Source organism: Calonectris borealis, chromosome 17 (genome assembly GCF_964195595.1).
Source record: "Calonectris borealis chromosome 17, bCalBor7.hap1.2, whole genome shotgun sequence".
Classification (NCBI taxonomy): Eukaryota; Metazoa; Chordata; class Aves; order Procellariiformes; family Procellariidae; genus Calonectris; species Calonectris borealis.
In genome coordinates, this window is record NC_134328.1 from 2,268,992 (window position 1) to 2,289,920 (window position 20,929).

Sequence of the window (20,929 nt, forward strand, 5' to 3'; positions counted from 1 at the left end):
CTGAGATCACCCAGAAATTCTTAGTCTGTTCCTCGGTGTAGAACTGGACAGTATCACATGTTCCTACTACTGCTTGTAACGTTGAAAGAGCAGGGCTAAACACGGTTATACACTTCTGCTAACAGAGATACATGAGTCAGGATCCCTCACCAGCACAAGAAACAGCATCCCCTAATAAAGCTGCAGTTACTCAATCGGGGTTCTTTCTTTAATTGTACAGTACGTTTCATGCCTGTAGGCTGTGCCTCTTTGCTCAGGTCCACTTTGGGAGAAACTCCTTTTCAGGCTGGTAACACACTTCTATCACAAGCAGTCCGAGGCCAGACGTGTGAGGAGGCTGAAGCACAAGCAGGCAGCCCCGCAAGCCCCCCTCCTCTGTGGGACAAACGAGCCTGGGGAAGGAGCCAGGCTCTCTGAGCACCGCTCCCTGCTGTAGCAGTTAGCTGTATTGAGCTACCTGAGCACACAAAGAAAATGCAGTGCAAGACAATATGCATCATTTCTGAATCTGGGCTGTGATGTTCTGCACGTCGCTAAGACTCTTCGGTACAAGCCAGAGTTGTGTCTGTCACACACGTGACAAACGTCTTCAATGCAGACATTTCGCACAAATTCTTGAGCTCTGCATGGAATTACAAGGCTTTTTCAAGGCTACAAAAATAACCCCTTTATTATTTTGGAGGAGCCAGATGACTTTTTTTGGTCCTTAAGGGCCATCAATAAAAAATTACTAAAGGAAGATACCAGATCAAACAGGCAGTCTTCACGGCCTTACTTAGTCACAACACTTCTCTGTCTGAAACAAAAAGGTAGTGGTAGGAAAATGCTCCAACATATGAGGCAATTATGAGTACATCCTTATTTAGAGAAAGAAACAGATGAGTAAAAGTAGTCCTAGGAAGGTTCTATTTTTTGAAGAAAAACTCAATCAATCATGAGAATAATTAAAATCTTCAGAAGGAAAACACGTAAGACAAAAACAGTCACTGATGACACTTTTTAATTTGATATGGCCAGACTTTTTCAAAGTAACTTGTAAAACCAACAGAGTAAGACAGAACTAGAGGATAGGCAAGTTTCATATTTACAGTCAGTCAAAAGTAATAGTGTAAAAGCATATCTCAAATAGTGGTGACAGAAGCATGGAAACACACAAAGAATAATCTTTTTTAGAACATTATTAGAATTTTATTATATTATCTTCTTAACTATTAAAGAATCTGTTGCATTTTCTACTACCTGATTCTAATTCACCAACTCCTCCTCAAAATGACTTGTGATACAAAAAAAAAAAGCCACTTTTTCTGTTTGTAAACAACAAAACCACCTGCTTTTGTTTTTTCCAGACATTACTGAAGTGGCACAGCAGTTTTAACACTAATGCTCTATTCTTTACCATTAAATTAAAAAAAAACAATTGGGCAAAGTGAAAGAAACAGACCAAGTCAGTATAATCATTCAGTTGGATTCTGGATGACAATCAGGAAGTAGTCTTTATCTGGAGGAAAAAAAAAAAAAAATTATTCTTTCATTGCTGATATTTGTTCACAGCAATAGTAAATTTCAACATTTTTTCATATCCCACTGATAACACTGTGGGAACTATAGAGTCCTGACATTCATTCTCAATAAGCAAAACAAGCTTGGCATGTCAGATCACTTATTTTTATGAGTCTTACTGAGAAAAAGTCTCAGCTTTAGAAACTGCATGCTCCCAAGCCAATTGAATTTAACTCAGTTTGTGCCTAGGGAATAATAGTAACTGGCACATGCAATGATGGAATCCAAACAGGTGGTGCAAGACAGTGATTTCCCTCATCTCACAGGCAGACTGCTGGGCTGCAGTGGCTGTAGCTGCATTTTTTCCGGAGCAATCCTTATGCCTCTCTTTCCATCCTTCATATGGAAATCAGAGGCTGCCTCAGCTTCAACCCCAGAGCCTGTCCCAAGATCTGCCTTGACGAGAGCCTGCAGAGCAGTCTACTGCAACTGCAATCCCCTCCTTTGCCTCTCCATCGGCACAATCCCACCACGGAGCTGATGCAGTATGAAGGAACAAAGCTGAGTTCCTGCCACATTAGTGAACTGTACTCATCTCACTGCTTCCCATTTCATAATTTGATGAAATACTGAGGACATTTACTGAAAAGAAGGTTGCTGCTGCTATATTCTATGACTCATGATTACAGCTACAGTATGCTCTATTACTTTTCTCTGAACTGGAAAATCTATTAGACTGTTTTGCTTTGTCACTTAGTCTACAGTGCTGAACTGAAATTGCTCTCAAAACATATTCCTTTCCAACCCTTGTGGTTTTATACTGAAAAACACAAAGCGTGAGAGGCTGCAACACGCTCTGAAACACTATTTAACACTTTCTACTTTGATCAACACGAAATGAGGAAAGCGATTTCTCACATTCAAACATGAAAAAGCAAACTTAGGTCAACGATCATAGAATCATAGAATCATTAAGGTTGGAAAAGACCTCTAAGATCTTCGAGTCCAACCGTCAACCCAACACCACCGTGCCCACTACACCATGTCCCTAAGCGCCTCATCTACACATCTTTTAAATACCTCTAGGGATGGTGACTCAACCACTTCCCTGGGCAGCCTGTTCCAAGGCCTGACCACTCTTTCAGTAAAGAAATTTCTCCTAATGTCCAGTCTAAACCTCCCTTGGTGCAACTAATAAATGATAACGTGATTTTTAGTGATAAAAGCTTTCAACTCTGAAGAAAGCAAAACAGCTTCTTGGAAAAGAAGAGATTATACAATATGAATAAAAGCAGCAGGCAGAACTTTTCTCTCAGGCTGACAGTGTCAATCTCACGAGAAAATAATTCTGCTGGATTCCGTGATGCCTGCTTTCACCCCACTCACTTTTACCTGGTGCAACCATGATTTCATTTTTCTTGGAGCGGATCCGCAGGAATGTGAGGTCATTCTGGGGATCAATGTCTCGCACAGTGCTCCTTGCCTTCATGATGAAGCTGTGCATGAGGCCCGCATACTGAATCGTTGTGGAGTTGTCCATAGTACTTTTGATAGGAATACCTGCAAGAAACAAGGGACAGCAAGGGTCGGTGACAAGTCTCCAGAACTAACTCCGCCTTGGGCATCATGGCGTGGCTATTTAACCTAAGCAGATGTTGTCGCTACACCAGGGATTAGGAGTGTTCTTTTTAAAGGCTTCAAAGAAGAACATGAACAGAAATAAGATGTGGAAAGGCTAAGAACTGGAACCACAGGTGTAGGTGAGAAGAACTGTTTACCTCTAGTAGCATCAGTGCTTTACTTTTGCTTTTTCTTTTATTTGTTTATTTATGAGATTTATAACTAGAAATAAAGAATAACAAAAATAAATATCAGGGCAGGGGGAGAGAGGAAATAGCAATGTTTCAATTTTGTTCTCCTGACTGGGGACAGCTTTTCCTTTCAGAAAGGCTCCTGAACATCACAATTACATGATATTCAAGTAAGCTAGGCTGGGATCAGTGTTGATTATAGAGGACATCAGCTGCTGCATCACACAGTTACAAAGCTGAGGCTCCAACGTTTAGCCGTAAGAGTTGATGCAGTCCTGCGAAGTCCCTGGTTCAGTTCCTGTGCACCAGCCAAGAGGGCAGACACACCGACACTGTTTGGCCAGAGCTTTCCCTTCCTTATACTTTTGCCACCTATTAGATATGTTTTCCTACAAAAAGCCAGCCAAAATTCAGCTCATGTGTCAGAACAATGCAGCAGCCAACTACCAAATACTGGCTTGGCAGAAAAACTGCTGCAGGTGTACGTTCAAATAAGCACAGCTTCAGCCTGGAGAGCACAATCCATTATTTACTATCATGAAAAAGCAGCGAGCAGGAACACTAGCTGCATACAAGTACGCAAAGATCTGGTCTTCAATATATTCATATATAGCTACTATATGTCATCTTTTCTAAGGATTATTTCTAGGAAATATTCAATTTAAATTGATAATCACACAATTTGAAGAAGCTGGGCCGCTCACAGTGTATTTACAGTGCTCTGAAGAAGTCTGCTCTGTTGGACCCTTCAGTGACTCCAAAAAGAGACAGCTAGCTTAGGAGCCTCATGAGGCCATGAGCACGAGACAGTTGCTAAGCTACTCGAGTCTGCCAAGACAGCAGCATTAGCAGCATTCTGGACATGCACAGCAGCAAGATTTCAGATGTCATGAGAGCTTTTAGTGCTACTGATAAAGGCTTTGACAGAACACAGTCTCAAACACTGGCATAACTCAAATATTTCTAAGCTTTTGCAATTTATTTTAATTTATTTCCTAAACTAATAAAGTGAGCTTGCAGAAAAGCAGAAATAGGATTCCAGTTTTCTCTTGTAGCCTAACTGTTGTCTATCTGCTTTGGCTACAGGAAAACCTTTGCTAAAGACAGACTGTAACCTAAACGCAAGTAGCACAATCAGTGGTCCTTAAAGTGCATCTTTAGATTAAGTTGTACCTCAGAAAACCAAGACTGTCACGGTACCTTCAGAATTAACAACAATGATTCCTTGCACTCCTTTTTGGCTCTGAATTCGCTTCAGTGTTTCCTCCACCTCAGCCTGCAAACAGAGAAAGCACAAATCAATAGAAGATTACAGCTGCTATTTGCCTTCCATCAAAGCTTTGTAATAACGTATCTGAAAGTAAAGCTGCGCAAAGATGATTCAGATACTACCTACACCGTTCTATACAGCGAAGTGTCTGTACTTTGGTACTACCTTTTCTGCATGACCTTTTCAGCTGCTTTCCATCTGTCTCCGCTCTTCACTCATTTGTGATTATAATCTTGTGGAAACTTGGAACTCCCCTCTGATCTTTCCCTCTCTCCCCCTCCCCAGCCCTCCCACAACCTCACGCATCAGTTCCTTACTGAAGGCTTGCAACTGGAAGACTGCTTAGTCAGACTGCTACAATCTAGGTGTCAAGCAAAAATCATGTATGAAAATATATATGGAATTTATGAAAAAAGTAGAAAGATACGTTCTGGCTGCAAGACTACCTTCCCTTTTATCAAATGAATGCTAAGAGCAATTACAAATAAGACAAGTGAGGGGAAAAACAATTAATAAATGCTATTTATTTATAATTATGAGTCGTGCTGGGCTACAAGATTATAACCACCAACAATAATTTACAACTTTGCGAAATCAACTTAAAAAAAAAGGAAAAATGAAAACTGAAGGCCAAGGCAGTAGTCCCTTTGCCTTCTCTGTAAAAATCACCACCAACTTCAGAAGAGCTTTCAAACCCTTCTGCAAAACTTTCATTGCTACAAGACATCAATCAAAATTTAACTATGGGTTCTCTAACAGGGTCATAAAACCTCAGCACCTGAGCTGTTTTCCACAGCTGGGTGAATATTTCACATTTTTTATTGCCATTGAAGGAAAAAGCGACATGCAGCTTCTTTCAGATCCTGCTAGACAGAGTCCCACAGAAATGGTCTAGGAAGGAAGACAAGAATCATGTGAACTCAGGAAAGGTGAGATGGGGCATTTGGCCAGGACGGCTGTGTTTCTTAGGCATTGTGAATAACCCTCTCTCCACTTCCACCCTGCAGCAAACGAGCACAGTCGTGTTATAAGCCCTGTTCCCTGGGAAGAGGACTTGTCCTAACAAAACAACATGGCCTCAACCTTGGAACTCATAGCAAACTTTCTGCAGAGTGCTCTTAGTATAAGTAGCTTGGAATAACACGAGCTGTTGCTGCTAAGAGATGGTACCACCTGAGTTTGTCTTTATGAAGCACAGTTTTTCCGTCTTATCCACCATAGAAAAATCCAGTCTTTTTAACAAAGCTCTTGATGATATCTGAGTGCTGGACTATTTTCAAATGGAAGACAAGGGAAGTGAAACAAAGAATAAACTACAAGGTGTACAAATGCTGAGAGAAATATGGTGGCACACTATTAAGTCTGAAATAATTTCCTGACTTCTTACTAGCAGTATTTAAGTCCTGATTCATTAAATACTTTCCTTCACTGGACCTTAACAATCCTATTTGGATGAAAAGAAGCATCCATACAGAACGATGCCAATTTTTAATTTCTTCTAACAACCAACAGACAAAGTAACTCAGGAGGTGGGGTGATCTGCTCTAACAGTTCACTGCTGTTGACATGGAAAGGTCCTGCTCCTCCTTTTCTTACTCCCTGACACACACATACCACTTCACACACACTAGCTCTGGTGCTTGTCCAACACCCCGCAAGCCAGTTCAACTCACCAGACCAGCAAAAATATTACTGAGAAAAAATTATATATTTAACTCGTGAAACAAACAAAAACTACCTTAATAAAGGGGTGAACAACTGCAAGAGATAGTGTATGGGGAAGGAGAGATACACTCTGGAAAAGGAGAATAAACACTCCCCCATCACCAATTTGCTCCTATATAACCTTTCCTGTATATACAACAGTAGCCTTTATCTTCCTGTTTTCATCTAGAAAGCTTTAACTCCTAGATTTGCCTAAAAAATATGTCTTATTAGACCATTTTAATTTTCCATCTACAACTTAGGTCAGTACTTATTTCTTTAGAAATTTTTCCACATATTTTGACCCCCAATTTTATGAATATATGCTAGCCAACAATATATTTGAACAGGAAGCAACCTCCAATACAATTACAATAAAATAAATACGTTCCAAGTTCCACAGAATATTAAACATGCAGTTGTCTTAAAACAGTCTTTCTTCCTGATTGCTTTCAGCTTGAGGAATTGTAGCCTGGTAGCCATAAGAAATGCAAAGATTTTCCTCCGAACCTATCTTCAGCCTGCCATCGCATGCCGTATTTCGGTGCTTGACAGAATTAATCGAAGGTTTATGGGAATGATACGCTTTCACCGCAGGGATTTTGGGACAGAAGCCCACGGCCCCCGCTACCAGGCGGGGCTCAGCTGTCGCAGTGAAGCCCCTCCGTGACCGAGCAGGGGCCTCCTGAGCTGCCTGACCCGCCCGCTGGTGTCTGACACACCGGCAAGCCGCAGGGGACCAGACACCTCCCGGCAAAACACCCGCTGAACAAAAACAGGGCCGCATCCGCGCGTTCCTGGCCCAAGGCAGGGGAGGTTAAGAGGACCCGGAGAGAGATCGAACAACCGCCCACGACTGGGCCTCGGTGCGGGACACCGGTCGGCGCGGACACCCGCCCGGCCGAGAGGTCCTAGGAGCGGTCCTCCCCGCCCCGCCCCGCGCCTGCTGGCGGTAGCGCGAACACGGGCGTTTCCCACGGGGGAGCCCCCCGAGGGCCCGGGGAGAGACGCGGCACAGGGCCCCCGGCCCCGGCCCCCAGCGCCCGCGGCGGCCTCACCCACCATCTCGAGCCGCCGCCTCTCCGCCCAGTCACGGCACCGCGCGCATGCGCCGCCCGCTCCGCCAATCCGCGGGGAGGAGCGGCGGGTTGGGCGCCACGGCGTCCGCCCTGCCCCGGAAGCACTTGTCCCACGGCTGGGAGGGGGCCGGACACCGCCGTTTCCGCGGTAACCCCCGCCTCGCTCGCCTCAGGGCCCGGCGGGGCGAGGCTCGGCCCGGCCGCTGCTCCCGGGGAGCTGTCGCTTGGGGTCGTTGGTCTCGCGTAAGGCCTGCAGTGTAAACCCCCGCACCGCCCCGCCAAGCCGCCTCCGCTGCCTCTGACGCCGTCGAGACACGGGGAAGCGCTGGGCAGAGCAGGGGGCTCCGTCTAGGACCCGCAGGCATCGCGCACCCCTAGAACAGCGGGGCTGGGGAAAACCCTGGGAACCCACCTGCCGCGACCCTGGGAATTCGTTTCATTCGGGTAACAGCGCCGTCTGCCCCTGTGAGTGTGAAAGGATAAATGCTCACCCCCCCTCTGGGAGGGACGGGGGACGCCCTATATGCTGAAGGCAAAACAACACGCTGAAAACGGTATCAAACATAACCCTCGTTGGTATTATACATACACAATAATAGCATCTGGTACTTTCCCCCTTCCATCTGGAATCCATCCTCTGCTTGAATGTTGCTTCTTTCAGCATTGCGACCCTGCAAGCAGAAAACTGACATTCAGCTAACACTCAGCTCCTCACAACAGTTACAGAAAGCAGCTATTTGCTGGGTAAAAAGTAGAAACATGACCTCATGGAGTATTTTCATTTTCTTTCCAAGATACTCTGGAAACCTGGAGAGCTCACTGGTCCTTCAGATCTGGCAGGGACTACTTTCTGCTCAGAGAAAACAAGATTTCTCCAACAAACCCTGTCATTTGTGCACTACTGTAGAGTTGATAGGTTGAGCGTGGACATGCGATCAGGCATCTTCAGAGATCACAAACAAATCCTTCTTTAGAATCCAAGAGATACAGCTATTTTTTCTTCCAGTGGATATTTACAGCTCTGCAACCTAATTAATTTAAATTCTAATCTCTCTTATCAGTCCAGCAATAAGTTTTAAAGCTTGGCTACAGAAAGTCATTTTACCATAGATGGATTCAACTTCTAGTCCCATCAACGATGATACAATTGGGTCAGTAGGTAAGCAGTGCACAGCTGTCATCAGAGACCTGAACCAAACAAGGTTTTGTTTAAACTAAACAAGCACTCGCAGCTTGCCCTGTACAAAACCATCAATAACCCCACCCAGGACTGGTACTGACATTGGCAACATCATCACAGAAGAAAATAGCAAGGAACTAAGCAATGGTGCAACTGAGTTGTACGTTTATCATGCATTGCGTTGTGATTCCGTTTGGGGTTTTTTGCCTTTTTTTAAACTTCATATATACATGAAATATCCTCATAGCTGTATAACTTAAAACTACCCAAAGCAGTGTCAAATTTTGGGTTTGCACAACTTACTAGCATGCTTTTAAGTGATTTCATCCAAGGCATGGAGGAAGCAATTCAAAACTAACCTCCCCTGCTGCAGAAAAAGGGCAAATACTATTGCATATAATTACTTGGCATAGAAAAGCATACTCGGGATTTGCTGCTACTAACAAAACCATATTAACCGAGCCTGTGTGAACATCTGGGAAAGCAAGCAGAGTGAAAACCCAGTGGGAAGGTCTGCAGCAAGGAAGATTACCCTCAGTGGAGGAGGACCAGTTTAGGGAACATTTGTACAAACTGGACATAAACAAGTTCATGAGACTTGACAGGATGTACCCATGACCGCTGAGGGAGCTGGCCAATGTAATTGTAAAGCTGATCTCAATTATTTTTGAAAGGCCACGGTGATGAGGAGAGGTTCCTGATGACAGGAAGAATGCAAATGCCACTTCTCCCTTCAAGGAGGAGGATCAGGGTCACTACGAGGCTGGACAGTCTCATCTGAGCTTTTCTTCCCTCCTTCCTGTCACCCTGTCATTCCTAAACAGAAAAGAAAACACAAACTTGCACAGTCATACCTCATTTTTGTTATCACTGCAATACTGGTACAAGAAAATGTTAAAGCTGTGGCTCCTGCAGAACCTTTCTCCAGACCATCTCCCTCAGAGTACCACCACTACCGGACCAGCACTGTCTCCCTGGGGCAGCATCGCCATGAGCACTAAAAATTGAGGAATTGTTTTGTCCGCAGTCACAAAGGCAGCTGTGTCTGAAATCTCCTAATGAATTTCCAATGCAATCAGCAATGGCAGAAGAGGTCTTAGGAAAGAAACATTCCTAAATAACTTTGCTAGAAGGACAACTTCAGACAGCCTAACCCCTCACCCCCAAAACAGCAGACAGACAATTTATTTGCACACGGATGCTTCATAACACAGAAGGAATAATGATGAGACTACCAGCTCTTTAAGTAGTTTTATAAAAGTATTTGACTTACTGAGATACTGTTACAGTTACCTGAGTATTTGAAATTACAATGCAAGGAAATTTCAACAATGAATTTCAGTACAGTATTTTACAATCCAGTGCTGCTGATCCCAGTTTATATACGAGTTCACTAGAGCACATATACACAAACAGTGATTCTTGCAGAAAATTAAAAGACACCACAAAAAGGGGGCTGGAGATACCAATATAACAGAGAGTGTTGAGATTACAAATCCAGTGCAGCATGTAACAAAAATGCAAACAAAAAAAAATCAAACAACCATTTTTTTTTGTTTTACTTTTCTCAGAACAATAAAAGCGTTTGTTTTTAAACACAAGAAACTGGATTAAAAAAACCAACTTCCATACTAGGTCAGATGAAGACATGACACATTTACTGTGCATTTCATTAGTATATTAACATTTCCTGAGCTAGCTGGAACAATAAGGCTTTATTAACTCTTAGATCAGCAGCTCAGCATTTAATTTTCTCATGTCATTCTCATAAGGCAAAATTCTAAATAAAAGTTATTTTAATACTTGAAAATTAGGATCAATTGACAGTTGCATATGAATATACATTTGTGACATACTATGAATTCATGCAGCTCAGGCTGCTAAATCAGTTGAAGTAGTGGGAGGCAAATTCATTAATCTCTGCTGAAAATCTTACTTGTAAGTCCAATTCATAATAACCTATTATCTGGGATACCAGATGCTGTGGGCTCATCCACATGTTGTTTTCACCAGATCTCCATAAAGAACAGAAAAGTGCACCAGTGGCTTATATTAATTCCTTTTTATTTCTACACAACATGCTGTAAAAAATTAACAGATTTGTTAGCATTCACAATGCTGACAAAATAAAATGCCTAAGTAATATTAACCTATGACTTCAGAAATATTGCCAATTTAACACAGCAAAGTTGCTTTAAATTTTTGATATTTTGGGCAAATCCAATGTTTCACAGATTATTTCCCCCCTCCCAATGAATTCTTTATTTGCAACATTCTAAAATCATGTCTGGTGCTTGGGATATCCAGCCCCCTTTCCCCCATCCTAATACAGCAGAAAAGACATATAAACATGCCATTTAAATTAAAGAAAGAAAAATGGAATAAGTGGAATCCCGGACTGCAAAAATATATACAAGCATTTACCTTTTTCCTGAACTAAACATTTCAACCATAAAAATATTAAACAGCCATACCCTATAGAACTAGGGCTAAGGCTATTTCAATTATAACTATTCTTTATTTTAAAAATATAGGGCTGAAAGCCTTTTGGATGATATTTATACATTAACAATATTTCTAGGTTCCCTACATGAATTATAAAGCATTATGCAGAACACAGACTATTTTTCATAGCTTAATCTTGCATTATCTTGCTTAATTTAATCTCTCTTGTAAATATGTTAGATAACTACATTTAATTGTAAGAATTAATATAAACAGAAAATATTTATAAGGCTTTTTTTCTCCTCATGAGCTGTATACTGTAATATGTCCATCAAATGTTTTGAAGTTGGCAGATTCTCCTGCTAGTAAACCCATGAAGTCAGGTTAGTTCTCACCATCAGTGAAACTGTAAAAGGTGGTCATTTCTGTATCATGGAAACTCTTTTCCATGCCTTTCTTAGAATATGCATGACAAGAGAGCTATTCACTCTGAAGTCTAATCATTCTGCCTTCCAATAAGCACGTATCACTTTGTATGACCTGAAAAACTCTTGAAGTCAGTGAAAAAACTGTAGTGTCTTGGTTCTTCTTAGGCCTGAATCAGTTTTTCCCTCTTACAGTTTAGACAGAAGGGACAGCGGGAAAGAAATATTCTTTTCAAGACTGGAAGTTCAGTTTTACAGTTTCCCACTGTCCTGTTTCAGCTCCAATATCTAGAAGCCTCTTAAAAACAGCTCCTGTCCCAATGCTTTGAGCTGCAGTTATGCTTTAATATGTGCTACATGCTATTTCAAGTGTCATGTCTCTTACTATGGCTAACAGCTCATCTCATTGAAGTTTGCTTTCCTCCCTTCAGATAGGGAAAGAGCTGACCATACCCAAAAAGTGCATTCAGTCTAAAGGAGCAGTAAAATGCAAAATGTTATTGTAAACCAGAAGAGAATTGAGTATTAACAGATTCTAAAAGGAAGTAAAAGATATTATTAATCCAATAGGAACTCACTACAAAAGTTACTAGCTATAAGCAGCGTAGGGTGAATTAGCTTAGAAACCTCCCCCAAAAACTTTAGTTTCAATCTTTATAGAACTATTTACTCATACTCCAGCTTTTCAAAAATCTGTAATCCATGTCTGAACTTTCTAATCCTCTTCGCCTTAGCCAGTATCGCATATCAGTTCATCAGCAAAAATGATAGGTATTATCATTTTCTGAATCCAGTTGTTTTGTACCTCTTCCTGAGAACCCAACAGTCTTCAGAGCAAACTGACTGCATCGTGTAAGAATAACACTGAGAATAATGTCCATTAACACTTTTGACAAGAAACATCAGTCTGCAGACAGGAATCTAAATGGAATCAGTGCAATCCCAGGTGGTCTTGTCTTTTGCAAAACAAGTGAAGTACCACAGTGTTAATGTTGATTTAAAAGTTAAATGTGCGACACAGAAAAAGACCAGAATTCTTCTGAGGGCACACAGAAATGTTCCAACAACTTTGGGCGGGTGTCTATTTTGCTGAAATTAGCAGGATTGGGAAAAAACAAAGCAAAGCTATGCCCTGGATTTGTGCCACAGTTTGACATCCCCTTAACAGCAGCTTGAGTCCAGCTGGCACGTGAGCAGAGTCCAGGCGGGGGAAAAAAACAGTCTGGCCACGCTTGAGTTAGAAAAAAGAGCTTAAGCAATGAATTTGCTCACGGTACGCAGAGGATGGTTACAAGCTGGCTCTAACAACACTGCTGTAAAGAGGCTTATGATGATGCTGCAGCATTGCAGCTACCAATGAACTTCCCAGTGCATCAGTAGCAAAAAATGCTACTAAAAAGGAAAGACAAAACTATTGTTAAAAATCTGTCAGTCATTAAGGACACATTCTAATTAATGAACGGTAAAACAAAGCAGAGCCCAAAGCTGTATTAAGTCTCGACTTGGGTCATAATTCATTTGTAGGCATATCTGATTGCTCATTTGATTTCTGAAAGTGCTCAGTAGAAATCCAGAGTTAGTGTGGATAAAACCTCAGGATAACATCCATTTACTTACACGTTAGTATTGTTAAATAAATCCAAGTCAAGTCTACTTTACAATGAAGTGTGCAACAAGCAGAAGTGAAGAACATACATTGTGTTGAGTTCACATTCTTCAAGGTGCAAATTTTAGCTATTCTTGCCCAAACCCTTCTGTTTCTTCAATTGCGAACAACAGCTTTTCCTTCAGCTGCTCATAATTCTTATAGGGTGGAAGGTCTAAGCGGTTGAAACTGAAAATGAAGAAAGAACTTTAGTACTGAAAAATAATTAAACCATCACAAAAAATCCATTATGAATACGGGTACTTAAACTTTTTGCTGTGTAGATGGATAGCTGGATTTACTCCCTGAAAAGCTGACTGCTGGCATAATTTTATATATTTCTAAGAGCAAAAGTTAGAGTTCAAGCACTTGAACAGCAATAGTTTTCTAGAAATGCAGTGTACTTGGTAAGAAGTTTCACTAACTTTTCCTAGTTGATTAACTAGACTCATAATTCGCATTTGAAATTTTAAATTTGTGTGTTTTTACTAACCACTAATACTGAGGAACTGAGTAGAAGTTGCATTTTCTCTAGGGAAGAGGGAGTGTGAATGTGGCTACTTCACTATGAAGATGGAGTGTAGTGATAACAAAAGATCAGTCCCAAGCTCTTTAGACTGTTTAGTACTGTTTATTACTTTAAATTTTCAGTAATACACAAATCCATGGAATTTACAATGGAATCTACTCCATGCTACAAGAGTTTTTCAGAAGTTCAGCTATTATTAAACAACAAGGTTTATTGGTATAACTTGGTGTTTGCTTTCACACAGTCTCAACCATTTAAGTATATTACCCATTTACTAAAATCTCCAAGTAGATTGTTGGCAGTTAAAACAGAACAAGTAGTAATATTCTGATTTATTACGTACTCACCAGGTATGACTTCTAGGTAACCAGTTTTCCTTTCCAACTTTTTCAATACAAAATTTTTGGGGGCCGTTGCTCCCTGTAACAGATTCAAATAAACAAGGCAGAGGTCTAGCTACCTTTGTATCAGTAGGTAATACATTACAACTGAAGTATGAAAGGCTTAAACACAAGACAAGAGTACCATTACTCACACATAAAGGAGACTTCTGTCTTTCACTATACAACGCTGTCTAGATCAAAGTATGCATATAGTGAAACGCGTAAATTTGAAGTGATTTTGAAACTCAATACCACAGGTGTAAACATTCCCTCCATCTCACTTTCCACAGCGCAAGTATATGCAGGACTTACAAAATAGCATTCAATATAAAATTCATTAAAAATGTCCATAAACATATAACTTGGTTGTTTTAAAAAAAATTATCTAATGCATTAGAGGGATTATTAATGCATACCCATGAGGTCAGCAAATCCTCCCACTGGTAATCTGCATGTTCCAGTAACAAACTGCAAGAGTCTCATTCTCTTCTCATTATCTATTTCTTTCACAAACTGAAAAATAATAATTGAAATAAACATTTAGATATAGATCTGATATTCAGACTTTCACATTGTCATCATCCATAGATTAACAAATTACATGACTGTTATGAATAGCTGGATTAGCAGTAACAATTTATATTTACATACTACAGATCTGTTCAGTAATTCTGACTATTGTTTACTAAGCTGTAGCTGTGCTTGGTAACTTCTGTTGGTCTGAGAATAAAACAAAGTCTACAAACCTGCCAGAACCATACTATCTGTCTGCTGGTCCGCGTATAGTGCCGGTAGATGGTATGCCTCTGCCAGTCATTCAAATCAATTTCTTGCATTCCACACAGAAGCACCTTTAGGGGAGAAAAAGGGAAATAAACATGCAAGTACAAGTTATGACTTTCCTTCTATGCCTTCCCACATAGCAAAATAGAACATCAACTGCACCCATACTTAGAAGCATCTGCAATGACAGTATACTTGTTTTTAATTTTAAACTTTATCCAAAACTTCTACAACAAAGAACGATGACTGCTTATTAAGTGTATTTGGAGAGGCCACAAAACAGAAAGCATCTCTGTCATGAAAAATGGAATAATTGCTTGCATTTAGACATTCAAGCCAGGAACAGTTTACCATTGCCCAGCCATACAATTCTCTGCTAGGAACAGCATGTTTTGATTTTATGTTTTTATCTTTTTAAACTGAACAGATGCTTCAGAAAGCGTAATCTGGGAGATGAAAACCATCTAGAACCTGGTCCAGCCTATATGTGATCATCCATTGCTATCTGGTTTTATCTCCCTTTCTGTCAATTACTCATTCTTTGAACACAGGCAAATCAAATTGCTGAGGATTACAAAAGCAATTTGATAAGAAATTTGTACTGGCAGAATCTTAGCCTTTAGAAATACATAAATAGGCTGCAAAGAGGAAAGTGAAGGGAAACACACTAATCAAATACTGCTCCATAAAGTTTCCCTCGTACGCCCTATAAAAAGGAGTCGTCAGCCTTAGTGAGTTCTGCTCTTCAGACATAACGACTGGAGTTTCAGTATTTTGTGTGTAACAACCTGGATCTAGCAATAGACAAACAATCCTTTACCTCCAGTTCCTTAGCATCAAAGTACTGCAAATACTGTTGTGGCAGAATTTCATTGAAGCCTTCAAAGAAAGCCTGTGTCTGCTCCTCAACACCTCGGGAAAGTCTCCATTCTGCTACTAGCCTGTAAAAGAAGATACAGAAAGATAATTTAAATGGCCTGTGCTAACCCAAGTCCACATCTTTGTTAGCCTATTTTGAGATGAAGTGTAAGCTACGTTAAAAAAAACTATGGAAAGTCTGGAAAGTTCTGGGGATAGAGCATTGTATAATTTTATTAGTAACCTTTACTCTGTGCAAACGATTTTGTTTTTTCTTTAAGTTAAAACCCTATGTTTCCAACCATTCTGAAAGTATTTTAGACTCAAAGAGGAGGCAGTATCTATTCACTGATTATACTAATGAGAGCACAGCAGTCCCTAGGTATTTGAAGAAAGAAAAAAATGCAGAGCTATATTTGTCTAATATTCTCCCCAGAAATCTCAGTCATTATCCATGAAAAGGTAAAAACTAGGTCAAGTTGTACTGGTGAAGAGAAGTAGGGCTGCTAGCTTACCAAGAAATGACTATGTCCATTTGGAAAGTTCCATATTTGTTTCTGTTAATCATGAAACTTTGCTCTGTGGCAGAAACTCCACTCTCCATTAATAAAAGGGTGAAAAGCAGGCAGGAGACCCGAAGAACCTGAACCCAGGGAGAAGCAGATATTATGCTGAATTCAAGCCTAACCTGTCAGGAGAACTGGAGTCTAAAGGAGAGATGGCTGTTTGCTGATTTCAATCCTAGAAACTTTGGGGACTTAAAGCAGGACTTGGAGTAAGACAAAAGAATATGAGTGAAACTGGAATCTGAGCTCTCCCTGGGTTCCTAGAAACTAGAAGAGAATGGTTTTCTGCAGATCCTCCCTATTTTCAACCCCAATATTAATACTTTGCAAAACTGGAAAATGCCAGTATGTTTCTTCTGTAAATACTACCTTTTCTGTGAATCACTGAAATGTCTTCAGATTACTCATATGATGAAAACAAAATTCACTCCCTTCTCCCTCAGTCCTTTCCGTGAAAGAAGCCTTTGCAGAACACATCGTAAGAAAGAGAGGAAAATTCTACTATGATTCAGTTTATTTTGTGCCTGCAATGTGTGACTTTTTTTTTTTTTTCTTTTCCCCCCGCAAGCACATCCTCCAAGCTTATATGTTGAAGTTCACACCTTAAAGCAGAGCTTACGTACTGCTGCACATTGAGGAAGAAGGGGCTATTTCAGGACAAAGCAGGTCACTGTTCACATTTTTATTCTTTAATCACTCTTAGGCTCCTTCCCTCTTAACCTATTGCTTTAAAACAATCTGGTACTGCAAACACAATCCTTCATTTATGTCAATACAACTTATGACATTCATAACACTGTCCTGTTACAAATGCCAAGACCTAATTATACTGTAAGACCAGTTCAGATAAAACCAGCAGCGATCCCAAGGATCTTTAAAAAATAAGAATCATCACAAAAGCATCCAAAAATGTTCTTAAGTTTAAAAAAAACCCCAAACATAAATGGCTGGGTAGAATATCAGTAGGCTATGAAGCAATATAATTCCGATAATAAACACATGCAACGATTTCATGAAATACCTGACATTCACATTTGCTGTCATGACGTTCTGCTAAACTTAAATATCTCTAGGAAAAAAGTGGACCTTCTAATAACTATAATCTTTGGGAAAAAGTGGATTTTAAAAACTTATTTCTATCAATATTCTTCTTTCAAATATGATATCCAAACAATTGCCACTTGTGGCCAACATCAGCAATTACTCAGAGACAGAATTTTAACAATGCTTCGGATTACATAGTTTGACAATCTTTTCTTGCTAGAACTAAAGAAAGAAAATGACAGAGAAGAATATTTTAAAATCTTCCTTTATTCTTACCTAATGTATTCTTCTTTGTTTTCTTCTGTGACCAGAATGTTGCTACCATTTGGCTTCAAATCATGGCTTTTGATTTCCCCTAGAATTTCTTTATCAACTGAGAAAAACATTTCCAAGCCACATTCTTCAATATCATTCTCTCTGTAAGGAAAAAATATAATTTTAAATAACTGTGTCAAGACCTTGTACTCAGTAGAGCAGATGGGTATGAAGAACCTCAAGAAAAAAAGGTTTGGAGCTAAATAATCAAGATAAGGAAATGTTCCTTACACAATAATTATGGTTTTGCAAGAAGTACTGACTCATTTTATCAATGTGCATACATGAATTGTACTCCTGATCAGAAATTTTTGATCAGTAGTACCCTTAAATTTACCAATCACAAGGCTGACAAACTACCCGCTGACTATGATCTGCGGAATGTCTATAGAATACAGAAACTTTTCAAGTAATGACATTTTGGCATATTTCATTGCATGATTGCTTCTTCCAACAGGTAATGTAAGGGCTGTGTTAAAATGTAGCTGTCACTTTGTCAGATAATAGCAGATAAGAAGCAACTAAGAAACTCTTTGTATGCTCAATGAATCATCTTCAACTCCAGTATATTTATGGGACTATCTTGTAAGCATATACTAAAATGTCCCAAGCTCCAACGTTAACAAAGTACAAATACTCCTGCTAAAGAGGAATTCTCTTAGAAATTTCAACATAGGAAGAATCTGTAGCCAACAAACATCGCTCAAATAAACTCTATTCTCTTTATAGGCGTTAATAACCAGAAGAATAACAGGTACAACACCGTAATTTGTATGTTGATATGTGCTTCTGTAAAGTGAAGAATCACCTGCATATGCAGAGGTTTTGATGACCATTTCCCCCCAAAATAAAGTGCAAAATCAAGGTATTTGTCCTGAACCGTAACACAGAAACGTCAGTCTTGAAAACATCGCTGTGGTTTATATAGCACCATATGCAACAATGCTTCTGAATTGATCTTTCCAAAACACATGCTATTGTATGAAATCTCAGATGAGGAGGGAAGGCTTCAGATGGATGGATGATGAAATAAAATCACCCCTTCCTTTTAAAATGAAAGATACCTGCTCTAGCTCAGTTTGAGCAGGGAGGTTTGACTAGATGACCTCTAGAGGTCCCCTTCCAAACTCAATGATTCTGTGAAATTTTCAAAATTGTGGGAACAAGAAAAATGGCCACCTGATAGGAGAAGTGTCAAGAAATTCAAAACTACTGAAAGCTTCCTGGAGAGTTATAAAATTTGCTTTTTTTGGTGAGGAACAAAATTATATTCACCCTGACAGACATGACTTTTTTCCCTACAAATTTGCAGTCATTTCCTTAGAGGAAGTTTGGTTCTCTGTATGTGGAGGTCAATGTGCACCCCCTCAGAGGTCTGAAGGTTTTTCTCCAGCATTTTCATATCCTTAAGTGTTTTTTCAAAGGGGCAAAGCCCTTCATGGGCTCCAACCTAGAAGATTTCTTTATCACAACAGAAATTGCTACTGGTATTTGGGACATACTTGCTCTAGAGACAGCCTTCAGAAAAGTTCTTGTTACAGCTTAAGCTTCCCTATTGCTTTCTTCTGTGGTAAAGAAAAAACCCAAACACTGAGTGCAGATTAATAAAAGCATACGTAGCCCGCACAGCTTAATCATTTGAAACCCTCATATACAGAGTGAGATACAAAAGTTGTTCTTGACAGCAAGTTCTGAGTTTTCTAGTTCCTTACTACAGAAGCAGGCTTCTCCTGTCTTCCACAAAATCTTTCATTAGCGTCTGCTGGTACCCAAGAATTCAGTCTTGGAAGTTTCACACCAAAAATCCACTGGGTGGTACGTGGCAACACTGCATACTTTGAATTAAAATGAGGGAAAATGTAGTCTGAGATGTCTATGACAAGTCCCCATTTATTGCCATAGACAAGCAGCCTAATATTGACATCCAGAAGCCTCTGTGCTCTCTTTTAGACCGTTATAAATTACATACGCACCAAAAGAACCATACATAGAATAAACGTAACACGCTGAAGCAGCACTGAAAGACCTTGCAATTATTGGGTGTTATGAAGAAAACCCATTGCTTTGAAGTGTGGAAAGTGGCCAGCTTATGTGCACTACACACACAAATGCAAAGATGCAAATACATCTACAGATAATGGCTTAAAATAACACCCTTTTACTCTAGACTTTCCACAAAGTATTAACGTATTGATACTGTTCATAAGGTAAACATTGTTTTATGTGCAACTCATTACAATTTAGTCAGAAGATCGTTGACCAGTAATAGCTTCCCTCACAATTTAATGCAAATTTCTTCCCTACAGCTTGCATTTTTCAGTATCACATTTGCTTGGTCTCTAAAACTCAGTAAGTCACAAGATGACAAAAAAGTGCCCTTCTTTTAAAAAAAATATATGTACATGGTCTGACTACAAAACAGGTAACAGCATTCCTTGATTACAGAAATCAGGACTTCCAGCTTTGAGACCTTTTCTTCCCTTTTGGGTCTCAGTTTCATGGCATCTTTACTCAAATAGCAACTATTTTAAATTTTCCTAATGGAATTTTAACTACACCTTTTAGCAGCACATACACTGAGTAGAGAACACACTACTCTTCGAAAACCAAATCAAAATTCCTATCTCAATTTGTAAACATCTCATAAAGCTGCTTTCCCCTCTCCTCATTATTCAAGAAAATGCTTCCAAGATTCACCACTATAGGAGATTACAATCTTGCCTTTTATACTTATTTTTGCATTTTAAAAAACAACCTATCTCCCACACCTTTCATGAATTTCTCAAAGCATTTTTAAAACTATTCTGGTTTTGTATGATTCTTAAGTAAAATGTTTTATCTCTCTAGTCACATAAAAAAGACTGAATTTTTCTGTTAAATTGTCTTTACTATAGCAGAAGCAAAAAAATTTTTAACTGAATTTGTCTTTTTGTCTTTCCCTTCTAATTTTTTTTTTTTTTTAACTGCTGGGAAAGGAAAATCACCTGTGTTACTGAAACATCATTGTGCACATCATGATGTGCACATCAACCATGGACTACAACATCCTGGAGTCCTGCTATTATAGATAAGTACAGAATTACAATGCTTTAGATCTAAGGGGTTTTTATAATTATTTACCATATTTTTAACACATAATTCCAAAATAATTATGGTCTACAAACTCCAGATTCTTTTTACTTGCTGCTCTCCGGAGAGAAATCTGCAAAGGAGTGGAGAAGGAGGACTCAAAAAGAGTATGAATGTAGAATAGACAGATGACTGACAATGCATACATGGAAGGCTATACATACGAATGGTCTTGAATCATTCAGCTTGGAGCAAAAAACCAAGGACAGCTAGAAAAATGAGCATTAACTTCTTTAAAGCATTAAATCTTCAATATTAACCTT

The 20,929-nt window shown here is 39.7% G+C and overlaps 2 protein-coding genes across 14 annotated transcripts in view; both read right to left on the reverse strand.

The window, feature by feature from the left end:
* Window positions 1–983: 983 nt before the first annotated feature.
* DYNLRB1 (dynein light chain roadblock-type 1) lies at window positions 984–8,029 on the reverse strand. 4 transcript variants are annotated; one of them, XM_075166275.1, is made up of 4 exons: window positions 7,954–8,029; window positions 4,512–4,587; window positions 2,893–3,060; window positions 984–1,498 (listed from the first exon to the last, which is right to left on the reverse strand). In XM_075166275.1, the coding sequence occupies exons 1-4, from the start codon at window positions 8,026–8,028 to the stop codon at window positions 1,455–1,457; spliced, it is 363 nt and encodes a 120-aa protein (XP_075022376.1). In that variant the 5' UTR covers window position 8,029; the 3' UTR covers window positions 984–1,454. The 4 variants fall into 4 exon arrangements, with proteins under 4 accessions (XP_075022376.1, XP_075022375.1, XP_075022377.1 ...); XM_075166274.1 differs by having other exon boundaries at window positions 2,887–3,060; XM_075166276.1 differs by lacking the exon at window positions 7,954–8,029 and adding an exon at window positions 7,348–7,479 and having other exon boundaries at window positions 2,887–3,060.
* The window catches only part of ITCH (itchy E3 ubiquitin protein ligase), a 71,080-nt gene continuing 54,659 nt past the window's right edge, over window positions 4,509–20,929 (reverse strand). For 6 of the 10 annotated variants that reach the window (XM_075166266.1, XM_075166262.1, XM_075166271.1 and 3 more), the window contains 7 exons: window positions 17,499–17,639; window positions 15,575–15,695; window positions 14,718–14,822; window positions 14,388–14,484; window positions 13,936–14,008; window positions 13,110–13,248; window positions 7,953–8,035 (listed from right to left, as the gene is read on the reverse strand). In XM_075166266.1, coding sequence (XP_075022367.1) covers window positions 13,149–13,248; window positions 13,936–14,008; window positions 14,388–14,484; window positions 14,718–14,822; window positions 15,575–15,695; window positions 17,499–17,639 — 637 coding nt within the window. In that variant the 3' untranslated portion in view covers window positions 7,953–8,035; window positions 13,110–13,148. Of the gene's footprint in view, window positions 4,588–7,952; window positions 8,036–8,579; window positions 9,361–9,780; window positions 10,626–13,109; window positions 13,249–13,935; window positions 14,009–14,387; window positions 14,485–14,717; window positions 14,823–15,574; window positions 15,696–16,127; window positions 16,256–17,498; window positions 17,640–20,929 lie in introns of those variants that run through there. The other 4 variants (XM_075166264.1, XM_075166263.1, XM_075166265.1 and 1 more) reach the window with 4 other exon arrangements.

Coding starts and splice junctions, on each gene's coding strand:
- DYNLRB1 (XM_075166274.1), bottom strand. CDS start 8,028: ATGCTGAAAGAAGCAACATTCAAGCAGAGGATGGATTCCAGATGGAAG. Junction 3,061..4,511: donor CATTGTTGTTAATTCTGAAG/GTACCGTGACAG, acceptor TGTTTCTTGCAG/GTATTCCTATCAAAAGTACT. Junction 1,499..2,886: donor CATGGTTGCACCAGGTAAAA/GTGAGTGGGGTG, acceptor TTTTTCCTCCAG/ATAAAGACTACTTCCTGATT.